The 22,733-nt window shown below is 38.3% G+C and overlaps 1 protein-coding gene across 3 annotated transcripts in view; it reads left to right on the top strand.

The window, feature by feature from the left end:
* rb (adaptor related protein complex 3 subunit ruby) overlaps positions 1-22,733 on the top strand; it is a 445,832-nt gene that overhangs the window by 262,531 nt on the left and 160,568 nt on the right. For all 3 annotated transcript variants that reach the window (XM_090381955.1, XM_090381954.1, XM_090381953.1), the window contains exon 16: positions 7,530-7,785. In XM_090381955.1, coding sequence (XP_090238081.1) covers positions 7,530-7,785 — 256 coding nt within the window. The remainder of the gene's footprint in view (positions 1-7,529; positions 7,786-22,733) is intronic.

Raw genomic sequence — 22,733 nt, 5'->3', positions numbered from 1 at the left:
GGTTGATGACGTTGTAGGGCAGATATCATCTTTTAAGGGCACAAAAGGTTATAAAGTTGTACAGGTTGGCACTAATGATATTAAGAGTAGGAGAATGGTAGAATTACTTAACAAGTACAGGCAACTGTTGAAAAAAAGCTGCAAATTAGGGTTGAATTTGAAAGTAGTAGTAATAGTAGTAGTATTAGTGGCATGTGATGCAAGAAAGCAAGTGTATGAGCTTATGCAGCATCAGCCAAAAAAATAAATAAATAAAATAATATCACACCATTCCCTCCAAATGCCTGTCCAGTTCCTCAAATTTATTTAACCTATCAACTTCCACAACGACAGATGGAAGTTTGTTCCAGCAATTAACCACCCGCTGGCTAAAGGAAAATTTCCACACATCTATTCTACATCTGTCTTTTCTTAATTTGAATTTATGCCCCCTTAGGTTCGTAACCTGAACAAGTGAAAGGATCCCATTAGAATTCAGCATGCTCAACCCGTTCAAGGCCTTATACACCTCAATCAGATCACCGCGCAGGTGCCTAGTCTCCAACCACTGCAGTTTGCAGAACTTAAGCCTCTCTTGGTAAGAGGATCCCTTCATTTCCCTCACCAATCTTGTTGCCCTTCTCTGTACATGCTCAAGCAAATCTACATCCTTCCTAAAATGAGGCCTGCAGACATGTATGCAGTACTCAAGGCGTGGCCTGACCATTGCCTTATACAGTGGGACAGTCACCTCCTTTTCCCTGCTAGCAAAATCCCTATATATCATTGGGTGCCTCCGTAGCCAGGTGGGAAGGAGTAGCAGTGCGTAGCACATGCTTCTTGATTAGACCGGGGTTTGAGCCTGTCACCACCAAATACGGAGGATGCGGAAATGTCAGGGAATGACCACCGCATATCCCGGAGCAATATGGCCTTAGTTGCTAATGCTCCTAAAAACCAAATAACAAACTAACAAACATATATCATTGACAAAATCCCATGACCTGCCCTGGCAGCCTGTCTGCATTGCTCAGAAAACTTCATATCTGACTGTACAATTACTCCCAGGTCTTTTTCATTTTCTACCACCTTTAGTGTAGCACTTAATGAAGGTATATCAGGTATATCATCTTGTCTGACAAATTTGATAGGATATTATGATGTGGTTACAAAGAAACTGGATGCAAAAAATAATTTTGATATCATATATTTGGATTTCAGGAAAGCTTTTGACACTGTTGCACATGGAAGACAATTGTGCAAATTGGAGCAGAATGGCATTAAAGGTAAGTTGCTACAATGGATAAAAGGATTGTTGAGTGGGAGAAGACAGAGGGTGGTAATCAATGGGTGCTGCTCTTCGTGGACTAATGTTATTAGTGGAGTCCCACAGTGTTCAGTTTATTTACCAAACTCCTAGCATTTGTGTACACGCAAGTATACATGCAACTGTTCCTATTCTTAACCCATGTGTTTCCTTGTACCCCCAATGATCCCCCTTTCTGGGCAGACACGATAGGGAGGAGTATATGATGAGAGCTTTGTTGATCAATTCGGCCCTGGAGAGATTGTGCAAGGCTCAAGGGGTAGAGTTTTTCTCAGCCTGGTCTCTGCTTTTTAACAGGAGAGGCTGCTTCTACAGGGATGGGATACACTTCTGACCATTTGGTCGTCCCGGAGTATAAACAAAAAATTTATTTATTTTTATTTTTAAATAGAAAGGGTGCAAGAACATTTGCTGATGCTATCAAGGCAGTGTTAGGTGGGTCGGAAAACTGCTAGCTTGGGGGGGGGGGGATACACGGAATTATAGATTAACGGTAGCTGCTGGCAGAGGTGAAAGAGATTCTTACACTGCTTCTATTGGAATGAGCAGAAGCCTGGAAAACAAGATGCAGGGGATTTTAGAGGCCGCTGGGAGTCATTGGGGTACACGGAAACACATGGGTTGTGTTAGGGTAGCTAAGAATAGAAACAGGTGCATGTATACTTGCTTGTGGTGCCTCCATAGCCGGCTGGGCAGGAGCAGCAGTGCTTCTTGATTAGACCGGGGTTCGAGCCCGTGACCACCAAATACGGAGGATGTGGAAAGGTCAGGGAATGACCACCGCATACCCCCGGAGCAATATGGCTAATGCTCCTTAAAAAAAACAAAAAAATAAAAATAAATGTATACTTGCGTGTACACCAATGCTAGGAGTTTGGTAAATGAATTTGAGGTGTTGGTCAAAACAGCAAACGCAGATATTGTTGGGATAACAGAGACGTAGTGTCACACAGATATAAGGAATGCAGAACTGGAATTTGGGGAATACAATGTGTACCGGAAGGATATACAGATTAGGAAGGGAGTAGGGGTTATGCTATTAGTTAAGAAACACATAAAATCCAAGCAAGTGAAGCTAGTCGACATCGCTGGACAGTGCAGTGTCGAGTCAGTTTAGTGTGACATAAGCACTGGGAAACCAAAATTGAGAGTAGGTGTGTTTATAGGCCTAATGACTCTGATGAGTATAATCAAAAACTGTACAGGTAAACAGAGTGGGCCAGTAAATCAAAGAGCCTTATAATGGGGGATTGTAATTTCCTGGTTATTGACTGGAATTTGTGGGTTGGTCACTCACACACGAGCAAGGATTTGTGGATTTATTGGATAATTGTTTTCTACATCAGCATGTTCGGAAGGCAACTAGAGGGAGTAATACTCTTGATCTGATTATCAGTAGTGATTCTTCATGCATTAAGAATCTGCAGATAAAGGAACCACTAGGTGGCAGTGATCACAGTGTGCTGAAGTGGGATTTACTCAAAGAGGTAACTACCATCAGGGGTGAAGGGAAAGGTTTTTTGTTTTCATAAAGGCGACTATAGAGGTCTGAGACAGTATTTAAATTCTATATGGTGGGACCAACTGATGTTGTTACCAACAGGAAATTCAAAATCGGTAACATTCAAAGAATTAATCTTGGAAGCTACTAGACTTTACATACCAACTAAGAAATATTGTTCAAGGTTTAGGCCAAAATGGATGTCAGATGAACTAATAAGACATGTGGCAGAGAAGAAAAATGCATGCAATATATATAAATTAATGGGTGACATTGGAAGCCTATGATAGATATAAACTGGTCTGTAACCAAATCACAAAGGAGATTAGGCAGGCAAAGGCAGATTATGAGAAATCCTTGGCAAAGGATGCAAAGAAAAACAACAAAGAGTTCTTTACCTATGTAAACTCTAGAAGGAAAGTGATGAATCAGATTGGTCCACTGGATATTGATGGTTCAACTGGTGATGATCCTGCTCAGGTGACTAACAAACTAAATGAGTATTTTGCATCTACATTCACTCATGATGAGTTATTCATGGAGGGGAATGCCAAAGGTGAGTTAAACTCTAGCAGTGAGCTAGTTGATTTTGTAATAACTGAGAGGAAAGTGGAGGAGAAATTGCTGAAGATAAGCATAAAAAAGGGCACCCGGGGTGGACAGGATCTATCCAGTTATATTAAAGGAGGCAACAAAGGAAGTAAGCAAACCCTTAGCCATAATTATGAGAGCTTCTTCTGACTCAGGGAAGGTACCCATGGACTGGAGATGTGCAAATGTGACTGCAATTCACAAAGGAGGATCAAAGGGCGACACAAGTAATTATAGACCTGCTAGTTTAACTTCTGTTCCAGGGAAATTAATGGAGGCACTGGTTAAAGAAGCACTGCAGGATAATCTAGACAAGACTTCAGTTATAGCTCGGACACAGCATAGGTTTGTTAAGGGGAAGTCTTGTCTGACCAGTTTGATTGGATACTATGATGTGATCACAAAGCAACTGGATGCAGGGATCTTAGAAAGGCGTTGATACTGTTGCACATGGAAGACTGCTGCACAAATTGGAGCAAGTGGCATTGGAGGCAAATTGCTGCTATGGATAAAGGGATGGTTGAGTGGGAGAAGACAGAGAATGGTAATCAATGGGCACTGCTCTTCATGGACTAATGTTATTAGTGGAGTTCCTCAGGGTCAGTGTTGGGGGGCGATTGTTGTTTTCTGTATTTATAAATGATATTGATAATGGTATATCAGGCTTAATGTCCAAGTTTGCAGTCGATATGAAGGTTGGCAGAGTTTCGTTAGTGTAATTAACAAATGACACTAATGACAGTATGCTGCTTGAACAGGATCTAGAAAAGTTGAGCAGATGGGCTGAGAGGTGGCAAATGAAGTTTAGCTTTGACAAATGTAAAGTGCTACATATGGGTAGCAGTAACCCCAGAGTAACATATCAACTTTGTGGTACTACACTGACAGTGGTAGAGAATGAAAAGGACCTGGGGATAATTCTGCAGGCAGATATGAAGTTTTCTGAGCAGTTCAGACGATCTGCAAGAGTAGCTCATTGTGTCTTGTCAATGATATGTAGGAATTTTTCTAGCAGGAATAAGGAGATGATTAACCCCTTGTATAAGGCGATGGTCAGGCCACACCTTAAATACTGTATACAAGTCTGGAGGCCTGTATACAGAAGAATGTAGAACGATTGCAATGAGAGAAGGATGTAGAACTATTGCAATGAGCTTAGTGAATGGAACAAAGGGTTTCTCTTATGAAGAAAGGCCTAAGTTTTGCAGATTACAGTGTTTGGAGACTATGATCACCTCACAGGTGATCATAGTTGAGTTGAGTGTCAAAGCTAAACTTCATTTCACCTCAATCAGATCACCTCACAGGTGCATCCTCAATCAGATGCACCTGTGAGGTGATCTGATTGAGGTGTATAAAGCCTTGAATAGTTTGAGCATGCTCAATGTTTATGGGATTCTTCCTCTTGCTCAGAATAATAACCTGAGAGGGCATAAATTCAAATTGAGGAAAGACAGATGTAGGATATATGTGCAGAAATTTGTGTTTAGCTAGCATGTAGTTAATTGGTGGGACAGACTTCCATCTTTTGTTGTGGAAGTTGATAGCCTAAATAAATTTAAGGCTGAGCTGGATGGGTATTTGGAACGAATGGAGGAGTGAAATCGGAGCATGTTTTTTTTTTTTTTTTTGGCTGATGCTGCAGAAGCTTGCTTTCTTGCATTGTATGCCTCTACTAATGCTAATATATTTTAGCACTTTCCAACAAAATCTATTGTGTGGGAAGGGGGGTGCATGTAAAGCAACATGCACTTAGAATGCCTAGATGCTTTGCTTGTATTGTCTCTTATGAATATAGTGTTTCACCATAGCATTCTGCATTGATCAAAATACTATGTGACAGAAACCGTGAGCAATAGGTCTTTGGTGATCAGATAAAAATAAGCATTTGAGCATTCACATTGCATTTCTCTTTCCCCCCCCCCCCCAAACTGTACCTTCTGTTTTTTTTTTAAAAATGCACATTACCAGCACTGGCACTCAACCTTTTACTCTCTCTCAGAACATTATGCAGTTGCCTACATCTGATCATTCACCTTTACCTGATGCATCATTAATTGGTTTCAGTGCCCTTATTTCATGGGGCCTTCCTCAGTGAACTGACATATTGTTTATGTTGCAAACTGATTCTGTTCTCAAATTGTGTTTCCTGGAGGCTTTCTGAGGTTAGAAATTGCACTGCAGTGCACTATGCTCATTTGGATGAATCCCTCCTATACATCTTTTAATATATACTGTAGAGTTCATTAGATAAAGTTTACATGACCTTTTTAGTGTAACATCTGATTTTAGTGAATACATCTGATCATTCACCTTTACCTGATGCATCATTAATTGGTTTCAGTGCCCTTATTTCATGGGGCCTTCCTCAGTGAACTGACATATTGTTTATGTTGCAAACTGATTCTGTTCTCAAATTGTGTTTCCTGGAGGCTTTCTGAGGTTAGAAATTGCACTGCAGTGCACTATGCTCATTTGGATGAATCCCTCCTATACATCTTTTAATATATACTGTAGAGTTCATTAGATAAAGTTTACATGACCTTTTTAGTGTTATGCTGTTTCTATGTATGCATCTTTAGCATGTGCATACAGTGTATCTGTTTTATCCAAAGTAATTTCTCTCTTGTTCAGTGCTTCTCTATTTCATTTGAGAATTATCTTGTCTGACCAATTTGATTACCTACTATGATACAGTAATGAAGGAACTGGATGTAAAAAATAATGTTGATAACTTAGATTTCAGAAACGATTTTGATACTGTTGCACATGAAAAACTGTTTATACAGATTGGAGTAGTGTGGCATGAAGGGCAAGTTACTGCTATGGATAAAGGAATATTTAAGTGAGAGAGAGAGATTATTAATGGACTGATGTTATTATTGGAGTCAACCATGGTTCACTGCTGGGTCCATTGTTGTTTTCTAAATTTATTAATGAAGGCATATTCAGGCTCAATATCAAAGTTTGCACATGATACAAATGCAGGCAGGGTGGTTAATGACAGTAATGAAGATATGATACTACAACAAGATATATAAAAATTAGGCAGATGGGCTGAGAGATGACAGTTGAGGTTCAACATTGACAAATGCATGGTACTGCATATGGGTGGCAGTAATCTCAGATTAACATACCAACTGTGTGATACCACCCTCAGGGTACTGGAAAATGAAACATTTGGGGGGGGGGGTAATTGTGCAGAATTATGAAGTTCTCTGAGTAGTGCAGACAGTTTGCCAGGACACCTCATGGGATTTTGTCAATGATATACAGGAGAATTTTGCTAGCAGAGATAAGAAGGTGATTATTCCATTTTATAAGGCAATGGTTAGACTGTATCTTGAGTACTGTGTGCAGGTTTGGAGGCCTCATTTTTGGAAGGATATGGCTCTTCTGGAATTGGTGCAGAGAAGGGCAATGAGATTGGTGAGGGGTACAAAAGTTTTTGCTTTTATCAAGAAAGACTTCAGTTTGGCCTTTGAGGTGTTTAAGGCTTTGAATGGATTGGATAAGCTCAGTGCTGGTGTCATCCTTCCTCTTACTCAAGATTACACTTATATGGGAGAATTACTTCAAATTGAGGAAGTAATTATAGGAGAGATGCGCATAAATTAGTCTATAGTCAGCAGGTAGTCGATTGATGGAACAAACTTCCATCTGTTGTGGAAGTGGGTAGCTTGAATAAATTTAAGAAAGAACTAGACAAACTATTGGAGGGGAGAGACAGGTGATGTGGGATATTTTTTTGACTAATACTGTATAAGCTTGCTTGCTTGCATCATTTACCACTACTGATACTAGTACAACTTTTTGCATTACCTTAAATTGTTTACCTGTGTTAATTGGCTACTTTCTTGTAGCACTGCAAGCAGCCAATACATATTCAGGTCTCTCTGCTTCACTGTTATTAAGTGTTACATAAAATTCTTTTCAAGCTGTTTTGATTATTGTTTATTTCACTTAGAGAAATGTATTTTTTTTATAATATTATATTGTTTATAGAGTTTTATGACAAAGAAAAACTTTTAAATATTGTTTTAAAATGCATTATTAGTTTCATACAAAACTAATATTTTACAATTATATCTTTCAGTTTAAAAGAACAGAATGTATTTTATGTTTTTTCAGGAAGATATAGTGAAACTACAGACTTTAAATCTGGCTGCTAAATTATATTTGATCAATGGAAAGCAAACAAAATTGCTAACACAGTATGTTTTCAATTTAGCTAAATATGATCAAAATTATGACATTAGAGACAGGGCTCGATTTCTTCGCCAGTTGATCATGCCTCAAGGAGAGAAAGGCCTTCACTTGGCTAAGCAAGCCAGAAAGATTCTTCTTGCTCTAAAACCTGCTCCAGTCCTCCAGTCAAAATTTAAAGGTAATTACTATTTATTCTTTTATCAAATATGTGGTTTTTTCTTAAATGCCAAATTTGTTAATTCTTTATTAATTCAAACATAAAATGGTTTGCAAATATATACTGTTAATGCTAAAAACATCCAAATGCTTGTTAACTCATATCATACCAATGATGTTTAATCAGTTAAGTATCGTGTACAGGTCTGGAGGCCTCATTTTTGAAAAAGATGTAGAGCTGCCAGAACGAGTACAGAGAAGGGCAATGGGATTAGTGAATGGAACAAAGTGTTGCTCTTATGAAGAAAGGCTTCAGTTCTGCAAATTGCAGTGTCTGGAGACTAGGCACCTGCGAGGGGATCTGATTGATGTGTATATGGCCTTGAATGGTTTGAGTACGCTCAATATTGATGATGGGATTTTTCCTCTTGCCCAGATTAATCTCCTGAGGGGACATAAATTCAAATTGAGGAAAGACAATTGTAGAATAGATGTGCAGAAATTTGCCTTTAGCCAGTGGGTGGTTGATTGCTGGAACAAACTTCCATCTGTCGTTGTGGAAGTTAACAGCTTAAATAAATTCAAGGCAGAACTAAACAAACATTTGGAATGAATGGATGAGTGAAATGGGAAAGTTTTTTTTTGTTTCTTCCGCTGATGCTGTATAAGATTTCTTTCTTGCATCATATGCTTTTACTAATGCTAATGCTAATAGCAGACCCTGACTGGTATGCATGCTGAATAGTTCAATTTACTTTAAGTATTGGGTAATGCCAATATACTTTTCTGGATAACTGAATTTTTAATTTTGAATTGCATTTTAAAGTTAAATAATTAATGCTGATCAGCATTGAGAGATACAAGAGGTGTTTTCCTTAATTGATCCTAGGTGAGCAGAGCATATTATTCCATGTGATTTTTTTTTTTTTTTTTACTGCAGGTCTTATGGCCCAACTCCTGGCTTACTGCTGTGATTTACTGTAGTGTGTGGATATAGTGCCTGAGTGAAGGTCTAGCAGTGTGACTTGATGTACTGGAACTTAAGAACAAGTTTTAGCTTCTGCAGACTGCTCAGGACCAAGATATTGATGAGGAATATTACAACTTTCTGAAAGTGTTAAAGCCCAAAAAACCTATAGGTAAAAAGAAATCCAAAGAAGAAAAAATTAGTCAAGAAACACTTGTCATGATGAACCGAAGACGACAAATGAAGAGCAAGATAAACACTGACAAGGAGAAAATTGAGTATACTGAGTTATGCAAAGCCATTAGAAAGAGACTCAGAGAGGACATATGAAGATTTAACACAAGAAAAGTAGAACAAGCATTAATGGAAAACAAAGGATTTAAATCAGGAGCCATGAGCAGTAATAAAGAAAGACAAATGATATTAAAACTGAAGAATAGTGATGGTGTACTTATAATTAACAGAGAAGACATAATTCAAATAGCAGAAGACTATTATAGAGAATTATACAAGGAGCGAGGGAATGATGCCAGCAGTGGGGAAGATGGATCACAAATTAGTAACACACACGACATACCCGATATCCTTCTTGATGAGGTAGAACATGTGTTGAAGAAAATGAAGAATCAGAAAGCCCCGGGGGAAGATGAAGTTACTGTAGAGTTGTTAAAATTGGGAGGAAGCGACATGGCACAAAAACTGGCAAGACTCTTCACAAAATGTATTAGAAAAGGTGTGATGCCTAAGCTGTGGAATAATGCAATCATAGTTTTGCTGCATAAGAAAGGAGATAAATCAGAAATTTAAAATTATAGGCCAATTGTCTTGTTATCCCAATCATGCCTCAAGTGAAACCCTTGTGAACAAGTTGTTCACAAGGGTCATTACTAACAGATTAGAAAGAATACTTGATGAGAATCAACCGAAAGAGCAAGCTGGCTTTAGGACAGGATTCTCAATTATGGATCACTTTCACGTAATATCACAGCTAATGGAGGAAGAAAATGAATATAAAACACCATTATGCCTGACATTTGTTGATTGTGAAAAGGCATTTGACTCCATACAGCATTGAACTCAGGAGAAGTCCACATGGACTGGAGATGTGCAAATGAATCCCCAATTCACAGAGGCGATTCTAAGGGTGATATGAGTAATTACAGACTGGTTAGTTTAACTTTTGTTCTGGGTAAAATAATGGAGTCACTGGCTAAAGAAGCATTGTAGGATCATCTAGACAAGACTGCAATAATACTTTAGATGCAGCATGGGTTTGTTAAGGGAAAGTCTTGTCTGACAAATTTGATTGGATACTATGATGTGGTTAAAAAGGAACTGAATGGAAAAAAATAATTTGATATCATCTACTTAGATTTCATGAAAGCTTTTGACACTGTTGTGCACGGAAGACAAATTCTGCTCCAATTTGTGTACAAATTGGAGCAGAATGGTATTAAGGGTAAGTTGCTACAATGGATAAAAGGGTGGTTGAGTGGGAGAAGACAGAGGATGGTAATCAGTGGGTGCTGCTCTTTGTGCACTAAAGTTATTAGTGGAGTTCCACAGGGTTTGGTGTTGGGCCCACCGTTGTTTTGTATATTTATCAATGATATTGATGAAGGTATATCAGGCTTAGTGTCGAAGTTTGCAGATGATACAAAGGTTGGCAAGATTGTTAATGACAGTAATGGCAATTCAAACTGCAACAGGATTTAGAAAAGTTGGGCAGATGGGCTGAGAAGTGGCAACTGAAGTTTAACATTGACAAATGCAAAGTACGGCATATGTGTAGAAGTAACCCTAGAGAACCGTACCAACTGTGTGGTACTACATTTATGGTGGTAGAAAATGAAAAAGACATGGGAGGAATTGTGCAGTCATAAACGAAATTTTCAGAGCAGTGCAGACAGGCTGTAAGAGCAGGTCACGGGGTATTGTCAGTGATATATACAGGAATTTTGTTACTAAGGAAAAGGAGCTGATTATCCCTTCGTATAAGGTAGTGGTCAGGCCACGCCTTGAGTACTGCGTACAGGTCTGGAGTCTTCATTTTAGGAAGGATGTAAAGTTGCTTGAGTGAATACAGAGAAGAGGAACGAAAGGGTCCTCTTATCAAGAAAGAAGAAGGCTTAAGTTCTGCAAATTGCAGTGTCTGGAGACTAGGCACCTGCGAGGCGATCTGATTGAGGTGTATAACACCTTGAATGGGTTGAGCCAGCTCAACGCTGATGGGATTCTTCCTCTTGCTCTACAAACCTGAGGGCGCATAAATTCAAATTGAGGGAAGATAGTTATAGAATAGATGTGCAGAGATTGGACAATTATAGAATAGATGTGCAGAGATTTAGTCAGCAGGTAGTTGATTACTGGAACAGACTTCCATCTGTTATTGTGGAGGTTGATAGCTTAAATGAATTCAAGGAAGAACTGGACAAACGAACAGCGAGAATGGATATGTGATTTTTTTTTTTTTTTTTTTTTTTTGGGCTGATGCTACTACATAAGCTTGCTTTCTTGCATCACATACCTCCTCTACTACTACTAGTCTCAAGAGATAGTGCCATTCTAATTTTACTTGTATCTGATTGCTCCTCTGTTTTAACAGTGCATAAATAGCTCATTGCCACTATACATTGCTCACTAATGCATGTGGAAATAGCTAAATGAATAATGCATCTAGTTAGAAGCAATCAAATGGCAATCTAAGCATTTTCCTAGAAAGCAGTCACTCTTTTTAGCATTAGTAGATGCATATGATGCAAGAAAGCAAGCTTATGTAGCATCAGCCAAAAAAAAAAAAAAAAAAAAACCCCTTCCCAATTTCTCCATTCATTCGCTACAAAGATTTGTCTAAGCTCCAAAGGTTCTTCCTTGAACATTCCTCTTCTCCCTTTTCATTTTAGTTTGTTTCAATGTTCCTTCATTTAAAATATAAAGTTCAACAAACTTCAGTCTCATAAGGGGTAAGTTAAATCAGGGAAGAAAAGTCAACTTTCCTTTTATTTTTCTTATTAACTATTCGAACAATCTTAACATTATTCCTGCCTATATTAATATGGAAATTGGATAATTTCTTCAACTTGATAAAGCAGGACCATTTATCGAGGATAGTGATAAACTTAACCGAGACCAGTCACAAATTATAAGATTAAAAAGAGAACTGTGTCAACTGGACCATTAAACTTTCCTTCTCATACACTCCCTCTTATATCTTTCTGTCACTAAGTTAGAGTTGAAGCTCTCTTTATAATGGTCCTCAAGGAATGAGAAAAATGGTTATTGTAGCAAAAGAACATTATATTGACAGTTCATAAAATCAGCAAAAGAACAAAGAAAATTTTCAGCAATTAATATAATTCTTCTAATACAATATATTATAATCCAATATAGAATACATACCCAGGATCAGACAAGAACAGGAGCAAGTTATTCCCAGAGGAGCTAGTAATTGTCAGTGATACTATTGTCAGGGAGACAGGAAATATATAATGGAAAAAAGGATAGGCAGAATAGGACCAGGGTATGTCTGCCGTGGCCAAAGTTGATGGCGTTGTAGAGCAGATATCATCCTTTAAGGGCACAAAGCATGATATTGTTGTGCACATTGGCACTAATGACATTAAGAGTAGGAGATTTGCAGAATTACTTAACAAGTACAGGTCAATGTTGAAAAAAATCACAAGTTAGGGTTAAATTTGAAAGTGTCTGCAATACTACTGAGACACGATAGGAAGGAGTATATGATGAGAACCTTGTCAATCAATTTGGCCCTGGATAGATTGTGCAAGGCTCATGGGGTAGAATTTTTTTTTTTTTTCAGCATGGTCTGTGCTTGTTAACAGGAGAGATTGCTTTTATAGGGATAGGTTAAACTTAAATAGAAAAGGTACAAGAATATTTGCTTATGCTATTGAGGCAGTGTTAGGTGGGTCGGAAAACTGCTAGCTTGAGGGGTGGGATTCACAGACTAATTAACTAATAGTAGTTGCAGGCACAGGTGAAACTGATTCTTGGAAGTTTGGAAGGGTTGTTAATAACAGTAATGACAGTACACTACTGCAACAGGATCTAGAAAAGTTGAGCAGATGGGCTGAGAGGTGGCAACTAAAGTTTAACCTTGTAAAATGTAAAGTATTGCCTATGGGTAGCAGTAACTCCAGAGTAATGTAGCAACTGTATAGTACCACACTCAGAGTAGTGGAGAATGAAAAAGACCTGGGGACAATTGTGCAGTCAGATATGAAGTGTTCTGATCAGTGTAGACAAGTTGCAAGAGTATCTCATGATGCCTAGTCAATAATATACAGGAATTTTGCTAGCAGGGATAAGCAGGTGATTGTTCCCTTATAAAGTTTGCCTTTAGCCAGCGTCAATCAATTTGGTTGTTCCACCACCAACCGGGTGGTTGGTTGGTGGAACAAACTTCCACCCTTTGTTGTGGAAGTTGATAGCCTAAATAAATTTAAGGCTGAGCTGGACAGGTATTTGGAACGAATGGAGGGGTGAAATGGGAGCATGGTTTTTTTTTTTTTTTTTTTTGGCTGATGCTGCATAAGCTTGCTTTCTTGCATCATATGCCTCTACTAATGCTAATAAGGCAATGGTTAGGCCACAGCTTGAATACTGCATACAGGTGTGGAGGTTTCATTTTAAGAAGGATGTAGAGCTGCTGGAACGAGTACAGAGAAGGGCAACTAGATTGGTGAATGGAACAAAGGGTTGCTGTTACCAAGAAAGGCTTAAGTTCTGCAAATTGAAACATCTGGAGACTAGGCATCTGCGAGGTGATCTGTTTGAGGTGTATAAAGCAAGCTCAATGCTGATGGGATTCTTCCTCTTGTTTAGTTTAGGAAGTTTTTAGATCACTTACCTGAGAGGACATAAATTCAAATTGAAAAAAGACAATTGTAGAATAGAAATAGTCTTTCCTGTTAACAAGCACAGACTATGCTGAAAAAAATTCTACGTCACGAGCCTTGCACAATCTCTCCAGGGCTGAATTGATTGACAAAGCCTTCATCATATATCACCTCCTATTGTGTATGGGCAGAATTGCAAACACTTTCAAATTTAACTCTAACTTACAACTTTTTTTTCGACATTGACCTGTACTTGTTAAGTAAATCTGCAGATCTACTTTTAATGTCATTATCACTCTGTTATCTTAGCCTTTCTCAGATCAGGAAAGGATCAGTTAATTTCTCAAAATTATTGACCAATATCCCTCTGTCTAAGTAGAACATAAGAAAGAATGATGCACAAGTGACTTACGTAGATTCTTGAACCCAAATCGGGTTGTGCATTTGTGCCACTGGAGGTGTGAGTGTTGATGAAACATCTGTTGTACAAAAAATGTCAGCACTAAAACATTCAGAATCACTAATGAAACTGTCAACTTTTGCCAGAATACCTGTTAAAGGTTCTTGCCAGCAAAACATGTTTTGCTGGCAAGAAAAGAAGATCCCGTTTCAGACAGAAATGGGATCTTCCAAGGTGATAATACACTGTACCATCAGGCCCACACTGCATACAAGTGGTCAAGGAATACAGTGAAGATATCACCCATCATGATTGGTCTCCAAATTTGCCTGACTTTAATCTATTTTTAACACCTATGAGATATTTTGGAAAGGGAAGTAGGCATATGGACACGCAGCCATCATCTATTCCAACACTGTGAAAAGCCTTCCAGGCAGTATGGCTGCAGATCCTTGTGGATGTCTTCAGACATCTGGTATATTCAGTGCCTAGGCGAATGGTGGCCTAATATGGTATTAATCAGGTGGTCATAATTCAGTGATCACTCAATGTGTGTGTGTCCAAGAAGTTTGTAGATTCCAGTGGTAACAGATTTGGCAGTTGCAATAAACAGCAAACTCTGGAAAATAAAAAAATGAACCACAACTATGGGAATCCAGCTTTTGCCAAAATAGACAAAAAGTGGTAGTATTTTTGCAAACATACAAATAAGTCACTCACCAGACTCATCTGTTTCTGCTCATGATAGGGAAGATCCATCTCTGTGCAATGTCCTTTTAACACATTAACACATTATTTGCACATCATAAATATTAATTTTAGTTTTCTAGAACAACTTCGAGAATCCTTGTAACTTTCTTGAATCATGAGAACACTTTGCCTCTCTTAACAGCTATATAATCTTTTCTGATGTCAAATAAGATCATCTTAGACAATTTTATAATATATGAATGGCAGAATATGGCCTAAGCAGCCCCTGTGCCCCTAAATATTTTTACCACCATGACTTGGAGATTTGGAATTTTAAAGTTCCTTTATAGTTTTTGTCTTGGAAGTTACCTCTCTGTTTTTTATTAAAAAACTTTCTACTTTCTAGCCCATTGGTCATTTCAATTTTGTATAGATCCATGCTCTCACAGTCATTTTGCCAAGAGCAGTTTTTGACCTCAAAGTGAATTCCATCACAGTGCAACTTCCTCCAACTGTAAACAGCACCCTCTATGTCAGTTACTCTAGCACATATTTTCCATCATGCAGCATGAAGGTCATTAAAAAAAGTTATTGATCACATCTACCCTTGGGTATTCTGAGGTTAGTACATGAAGCCATTAATGGCTTCAAGTACTCACCTCAGAAGACTATTTGCATACATTTTTGTTGAAAGCTTAATTTTCACCCTGAACTTGAATTGAGACTTGGACCAAATGCCATTCTAATAGTACCTGAGGCCTAATAGTATTCTAATAGTAGTTCTTCTAATAGTATTGAAGCTCAAATTTCATAAAAAGCTGACTTTTCTTCATAACATCTCTCAATACTATGTATAATGTACATGAGAAGTTTTAACGTCCCCCCCCACCATGCTCTCTCCTCTACTTGGAGTGTAGCCCTTATGTATCTTACTATACTTGTATCATAAAAGTAAATGAGCCATTGTTATCACTTTAACAGAAGCAGCTCTCTCTACAGCATGCTTTAAAACAGAACTCCCTGCTGGTCCATCACATGTGGACATCCATTGTCAAGCCACACTGGGAAAATCTTTATATCACTCCTCACGCTGCCAGCCTTCCATTTGCTATTCATATCCAAAGGCCACTCAAGAGAGCTGTATATCAACGTAGACTTTTTTTTTGCCTGAAACTCCTTCTGCTCTGACTTTCTCATGTACCAATGTGTGCTTTTACCTTAAGAACTGGGTAAAGTCTGTTATTCTGCTATCTGCAAGTCTGTTTGGTACACTGAGCTAAACACTGACTTCTTGCCGGATCATTGATCACTTGTAGTAAAAATTGGGATCTGTAGGATCTGCCACTATCATTCCAGACATTTTAGATATCTATGCAAGTTCCTCTGAATACAGTACATAAACTTCAGAGTTGCATTCTATAGAGCTAACTTTGGATCACATACAAATCTTCTGCCACCAAAACTGTATTATGTATACTGATTTTGTAAAGTGCTGTGCAGGCCCTTTGAGCAATGAAGTATAATCCTCATCCATTTGTCCCAGGTACAGCCGAGGCTGCATTATATCTTTTGTAATCTGATTTTTGCTTTTGCTGCATCCCCAATCACACTGGGATTAGGGGAACTGATTTGGTTGATATTGCAGCCAAATCAACACAGATCCAGAATGACCCATGCCTCTTAATCCCCTATACAGACTACCAGCAAGTCAGAAGTAAACTGTTTTCCCAATGGCAACATTCATGGCATGGGCAGGCTGCAAACAAATTATACAAGATTAAGCTTGTATAATTTGTTTGCGGTTTGTAATTAAACTATGGCAGTCTAGTTTAGTCTGTACCGGAATCGTAAGGAGGAAGTTGTTCTGGCTCAGCTCAGCGGACAGTCATCTTACATGCTCCATTTTGTTGAAGGTTGATTACCCTTCTATGTGCAAGCACTGTGACACCATTTTAACACTTCAGTGTATGCTTATCAAATGTCTCTTTTTTTTAAATGCACACTTTTTATATTTTATCACTTTTAACTGTCTCACCGAGCCTTCTAGAATCAGTCAGATTTTATCTGATAATGTATGAGAAATTTTTCAGTTTTTACAACCTGTAAACCTTTGCATTTTTAATATTTATTTTATACTTTTATTTCATACTTGTTTTTATTAATATTTACTGCCATTTTGTTTTGTATTCATTAACATGGTATTTGTAGATTCCTGTAACTTTTAATGTACAAGGGATTGATCATTTAATTTATGGACTAGTGCAAGATCCTATCTTAATTGTCATCATCTAAATCTTATGTGGATTTCTGCTTGAAATACTCTCCCTTGAACTTTACACACTTTCGTGTAAAGTTTAAGGGATTTCCTGTAAGAAGCATTTAAAGTATTTCTTGTAAGAAGCATTTAAAGTACCCACTCTTTAAATGCGTCTTACAGGCCATTTTTTAAGACTGCAAATTGCTTCCATTGTGGCTCTGTGAGCATTGTTGTCAGGTACTAAATGCTTGCCTGCTAAATCCAGTGAATGAGGGGGATATGCCAGAATCTCAGCACACAATATTAGCCATAATGGGGCCTAGCATTGACTTGATGGAGAAACCACTTCACACCGCAAAGTTTAGTTACACTGAAATATTACAGAGTTAGTTTTGTATTTCAGCACAGTTATACTAGGTGGAGATAGATTATTTCTGGGAGCCACCACAAACAGGGTACATATACACACACCAAAATATGGCCGTCTTACCAAGACACTCATTACTACATGCTTCATTCATCTCTTTAACTGTTTCCAATGCATTTAAGCCCTGTCTGACACAATAACAAATCACATACCGCTGTTCAGTCTGTATGTCCAACATGAAACTTACTTAAATGCTCATCAGTGACACGTGACTAAAAAAAAAACTCTCTTCATGCAACACTTGCTCGACAAGTACTGGCATTCGCACACAGAGTCTTCTTAGTAGCAATCAGGGAGAGTGTCTCTAGCGGCAGTTATGAAAAGTTCGCTCAGTAAAATCTGGCACTAGTCTGCAAATTAAATGATCATCCCTCATATTTAATTTTTGAATCGGTGCATCATGACCTAAGTTGTCAGTGCACTATAAACAATGAAATCAAATAAAAATAAATTTGGAGTAGGAATGGAGTCTGAGATTCCTTCGGAGATTTCTGATTTTATTAGATCTCTTTGATATTAGCTTTTCTAATGGGCTGCAAAATTTCAAACTTTGGGGCATCTCTCTCTCTCTCTCTCTGGTTTATAAGTTGGGGATAAAATGTAATGAGATATCTAAATGGACTAATAGATTCAAAATGAGATATTTCTCTGCACTAGAGCAAACTTTAAGCCTTAAAGATGTTTATTTCTACTGTTGCAAGAACCTTGAGAATAATGTTCAAGAATTGACAATAATAACTATACATCTTGGTAATTTGGAGGATGGGAGAGAGGAAGCAGAACCAAACGTGGAGCTGTGAATGGTGGCAGTTAGCCTGTGCTGTGCTGATTGGTTGTGAAGCATTCTAGTATGTGGCTGTCCCATGTTTTCCTGGCTTGAGCCCTCCTCAGTGCTGGTTTGGTGTGTGTGGTGCAGTAGCAGAGTTCCCAAAAGTAGCTATCAGAGTTGTGTCCTTTGTGGCAGCTTCATAATCATCAGCCATTTTCAATCCACTGCAGGCCTCTCCATCAACTTTCTAGTTCCTTCAGTTTTCTGCAATGGCCACCCATTTACTGCCAATGAACTGATGAATTTCATCTGTCCCTCTCCATTATCTTTCAGGTTTTCTTTTAACTCCTCTCGGGTACCATTCTGTTATTTTCTTAATCTATCTGTTAGGAGCTGTGTCCTGCCCAACTCCATTTCAGTTCTTCAATTTTGATAAGAATATCCTTTACTTGTTTGCTGCCTAAACCACGTGTTTCTCGTCTAATCGAACAGTCTGTTTACTAATATAATTCATTCCATTCTTTGCTGTGTAGTTTTCAGCTTCACTTCCATAAGTCATGGCAGGAAGTATACATTGGTTCATTATTTTACGTTTCAGACAAATTGGGATATTGCTTCCCAGCATGTGACTAGCCAACCGGGCTGGCTGGGTGGGTAAAGTGCCTGTCTGGCAACCCAAAGGTTGTGGTTTCGAATCCCGCCTCGGGCTTGGATATTAAGATGGTGCCGTACTATCCAGTTGGATCTCACGGCCACGATACACGAAGGTAGCAGGGAAAAAACTGGTTCCTTTGTGTATTGCTCACATCATACAATAAAAAAAAAAGAAAGAAAAAAAAAAGTATCTGACAATACTTCTTGAATGCTATTCATTCGAAATTTATTCTTCTCTTGACTTCCTGCCATTTATCATTATTGCAGCTAATGACTTGTCCAAGATAAGTATATGAATCCACATTTTCAATTTCTACTCCTTCAATAATTACATCCCTGTCTGTGGCATACTTGTTCATCGTTACTTTTTTAACTATATTCATCTTTAGTCCAAAACCCTTACTAACTCTGCATTATTGATTCCTGATTAAGATTTTCCTCTAATTGTTCGGGATCATGGCTTATGATCACAATGTTATCTGCAAATGATAAGTGGTTTAGGTACTCCCAATTCATGTTGATTCCTTTCTGCGACCAGCCCAATCTTCTCAAAGCTCCTTCAAGGGCAGCAATAAACAATTTCGGAGATATTGTATCTCCGTTTTGAATGCCTTTCTCAAATTTAAATTTGCTAATGTCTTTATCTAGTCTAATGAAGGAGGTTGCATTCTCATGTATATTCGTCAAAATGATAATGTATGGGGTAGTAGTAGTAGTGGCATGTGATGCAAGAAAGCAAGTATATGAGCTTATGCAGCAAAAAAAAAAAAAAAAAAATCACACCATTCCCTCCAAATGCCTGTCCAGTTCCTCCTTAAATTTATTCAACCTATCAACTTCCACACTGACAGATGGAAGTTTGTTCCAGCAATTAACCACCCGCTGGCTAAAGACAAATTTCTGCACATCTATTCTACATCTGTCCTTTCTTAATTTGAATTTATGCCCCCTTAGGTTCGTAATCTGAACAAGTGGAAGGATCCCATCAGAACTCAGCGTGCTCATCCCATTCAAGGCCTTATACACCTCAATCAGATCACCGCACCTGCCTAGTCTCCAGCCACTGCAATTTGCAGAACTTAAGCCTCTCTTGGTAAGAGGATCCCTTCATTCCCCCTCACCAATCTTGTTGCCCTTCTCTGTACACGCTCAAGAAAATTTACATTCTTCCTAGATTGAGGCGTCCAGACACGCAGTACTCAAGGAGTGGCCTGACCATTGCCTTATACAGAGGGACAATCACCTCCTTTTCCCTGCTAGCAAAATTCCTATATATCATTGACAAAACCCCATTACCTGCCCTGGCAGGCAGTCTGCATTGCTCAGAAAACTTCATATCTGACTGCACAATTACTCCCAGGTCTTTCATTTTCTACCACCTTAATTGTAGTACCACACAGTTGTTACGTTTCTCTGGGTTTACTTCTACCCATATGCAGTACTTTGCATTTGTCAAGGTTAAACATTAGTCCACGAAGTGCAGCACCCATTGATCCTTTTATCCATTGTAACAACTTACCCTTAATACCATTCTGCTCCAATTTGTACAATAGTCTTTCATGCACAACAGTGTCAAAAGCTTTCCTGAAATCCAAATATATGATATCAAAATTATTTTTTGCATCCAGTTCCTTTGTAACCACATCATAGTATCCAATCAAGTTTGTCAGACAAGACTTTCCCTTAACAAACCCATGCTGTGTCTGAATTATTGTTGCAGCCTTGTCTGGATGATCCTGCAATGCATCTTTAACCAGTGACTCCATTATTTTACCCGGAACAGAAGTTAAACTAACTGGTCTGTAATTACTCGTGTCACCCTTCGATCCCCCTTTGTGAATTGGGGGATACATTTGCACATCTCCAGTCCGTGGGAACCTCCCCTGAGTTCAAGGATGCTCTCATAATTATGGCTAAGGGTTTGCTTAGTTGCTTTGCTGCCTCCTTTAATATAACTGGATAGATTCCATCCACCCCAGGTGCTTTTCTTATGTTTAACTTCAACAATTTCTCCTCCACTTTGCTCTCAGTTATTACAAAATCATTAAGTATCCTGCTACAATTTGTTAACCTTCTGCCATTTTCAAACCTTAGTAATTCCTCATGTGTGAATGTAGATGCAAAATATTCATTCAGTTTGTTTGCTATCTGAGCAGGATCATTAATAGTCGAACCATCGATGTCAAGTGGATCAATCAGATTCATCCCCTTCCTTTTAGAGTTTATATAAGTAAAGAAATCCTTGCTGTTTTTCTTTGCATCCCTTGCCAAAGATATCTTGTAATCTGCCTTCGCCTGCCTAAACTCCTTTGTGACCTGATTACAGACTATCTTATATCTGCCGTATACTTCTTAGTCGCTTGATAATTTATATGCATCCCATGCATTTTTCTTCTCTGTTACGAGTCTCATTAGTTCATTTGATAACCATTTAGGCCTAAACCTTGAACAATATTTCTTAATAGGTATGAAACTTCTAGTAGCATCCACGATTAATTCCTTGAATGCTTCCCACTTAGAATTTACTGTTGGTAACAATGTCAGTTGATCCCACTGTACAGAATTTAAAAACTTTCTGAGACCACTGTATGGGCTTAGCACACCTAGGGTCCTGAGCTGGATATCATCATTCTTCTCTCTCTCTCTCTCTCTCTCTCTCTCTCTCTCTCTCTCTCTCTCTCTCTCTCTCTCTCTCTCTCTCTCTCTCTCTCACTGTAATTCAGAAATTTTTTTTTTTTTTTTTTTGCTGGTGCAGCATAAGCCTCAGGCTTCTTTGCACGATAATGCAGTGGATTCTGATTATTTGGGCCAACGGTTAATCGGGGCAGACATTTATTTGGGGAAAATCTTAAAAAACAGAAACCAATCGAGAAAATAGCCAGGGTTTACTTTGCTTAATTGGGACAGCATGCCGTTTAATCGGGGCAGGAGACTGCAGCACTGGAGATTACCCTATGATTGTCTCCGACGGTACCACGTGTTCCAGTCGAAATTCTGGAGGTCACAACCATAAAACAATAAAAACAATTATCAGTCACCTGTTTATTGGGCTTTTCTGTTAGTGAAATCTATCATAAATGGACAGTAAACTCGATCTTACTGAATTTGCGGTAATCCTGACAGCTGGAATTCTGTGGGTTATGCTGAAATGTGTTTACACTTCCATGAAATCTTCAATCATATAAAAAAATTAATTTTCAGATCTTCTCTTCACTCCTATTTTTAGAGCTTTGTAACTTGTTATTCCGTTCTCACTTGTGCATATTGTGTTACTTGCAATTTGTGTGTGCCGTGTTCTTTGTTATTGATTGCTTATCTTTTTACTGTTTTAAATTTTAAGCTCACCCACAAATGTCAGTGAACAGAAACGTCAACTAGTTCGTATGTACATATTACAGTACGTATTAATTATTCCGATTATCACGTATATTCTTCCGATTTTCACTTATCATTTAATTTTTTAATTGGTAAGGTAATAAAGGGTAAATTTGTGCTTAATATATCTTTACTTTTATAGCCTGTGGATAATATTCCTCCTATTTTCTCTAATTTGAATCGCTGTTTAATAGAATTAAAATTCAATTCACAAACGTGATCACAATGACCGGCGCTTACTACACATCGTATAGTGAACGGTACTTTACTATGGTGAGTTCGTCATAATGTGATTTGATTGTACAGTGAAGTAATTGGAAAGGGGGGGGGGGGTACATTGTATTTTTAACTATTTACGTGAAACTTCGGATAATTGGGGGAGCCGCTAAATCAGGCCAAAATGCAATAGTTCCGATGTGTCCCAAATAACCGGAATGGACTGTAATAATAATAATATTGTATGGAGTCAAATAACTTTTCACAATCCACAAATGCCTGGCATAATGGCCTTTACATTTCTTTTACATTTTTACTTCCTTACATTTCGAGGGTACAAAACGGTGTTCGCAGGC

The sequence above is a fragment of the Mastigoproctus giganteus genome, chromosome 9 (assembly GCF_048544385.1).
Source record: "Mastigoproctus giganteus isolate SK-2022 chromosome 9, ASM4854438v1, whole genome shotgun sequence".
Taxonomy (NCBI): Eukaryota; Metazoa; Arthropoda; class Arachnida; order Uropygi; family Thelyphonidae; genus Mastigoproctus; species Mastigoproctus giganteus.
Note: the sequence above shows the minus strand (reverse complement) of the source record. Positions and strands in the feature narration are given on the sequence as shown.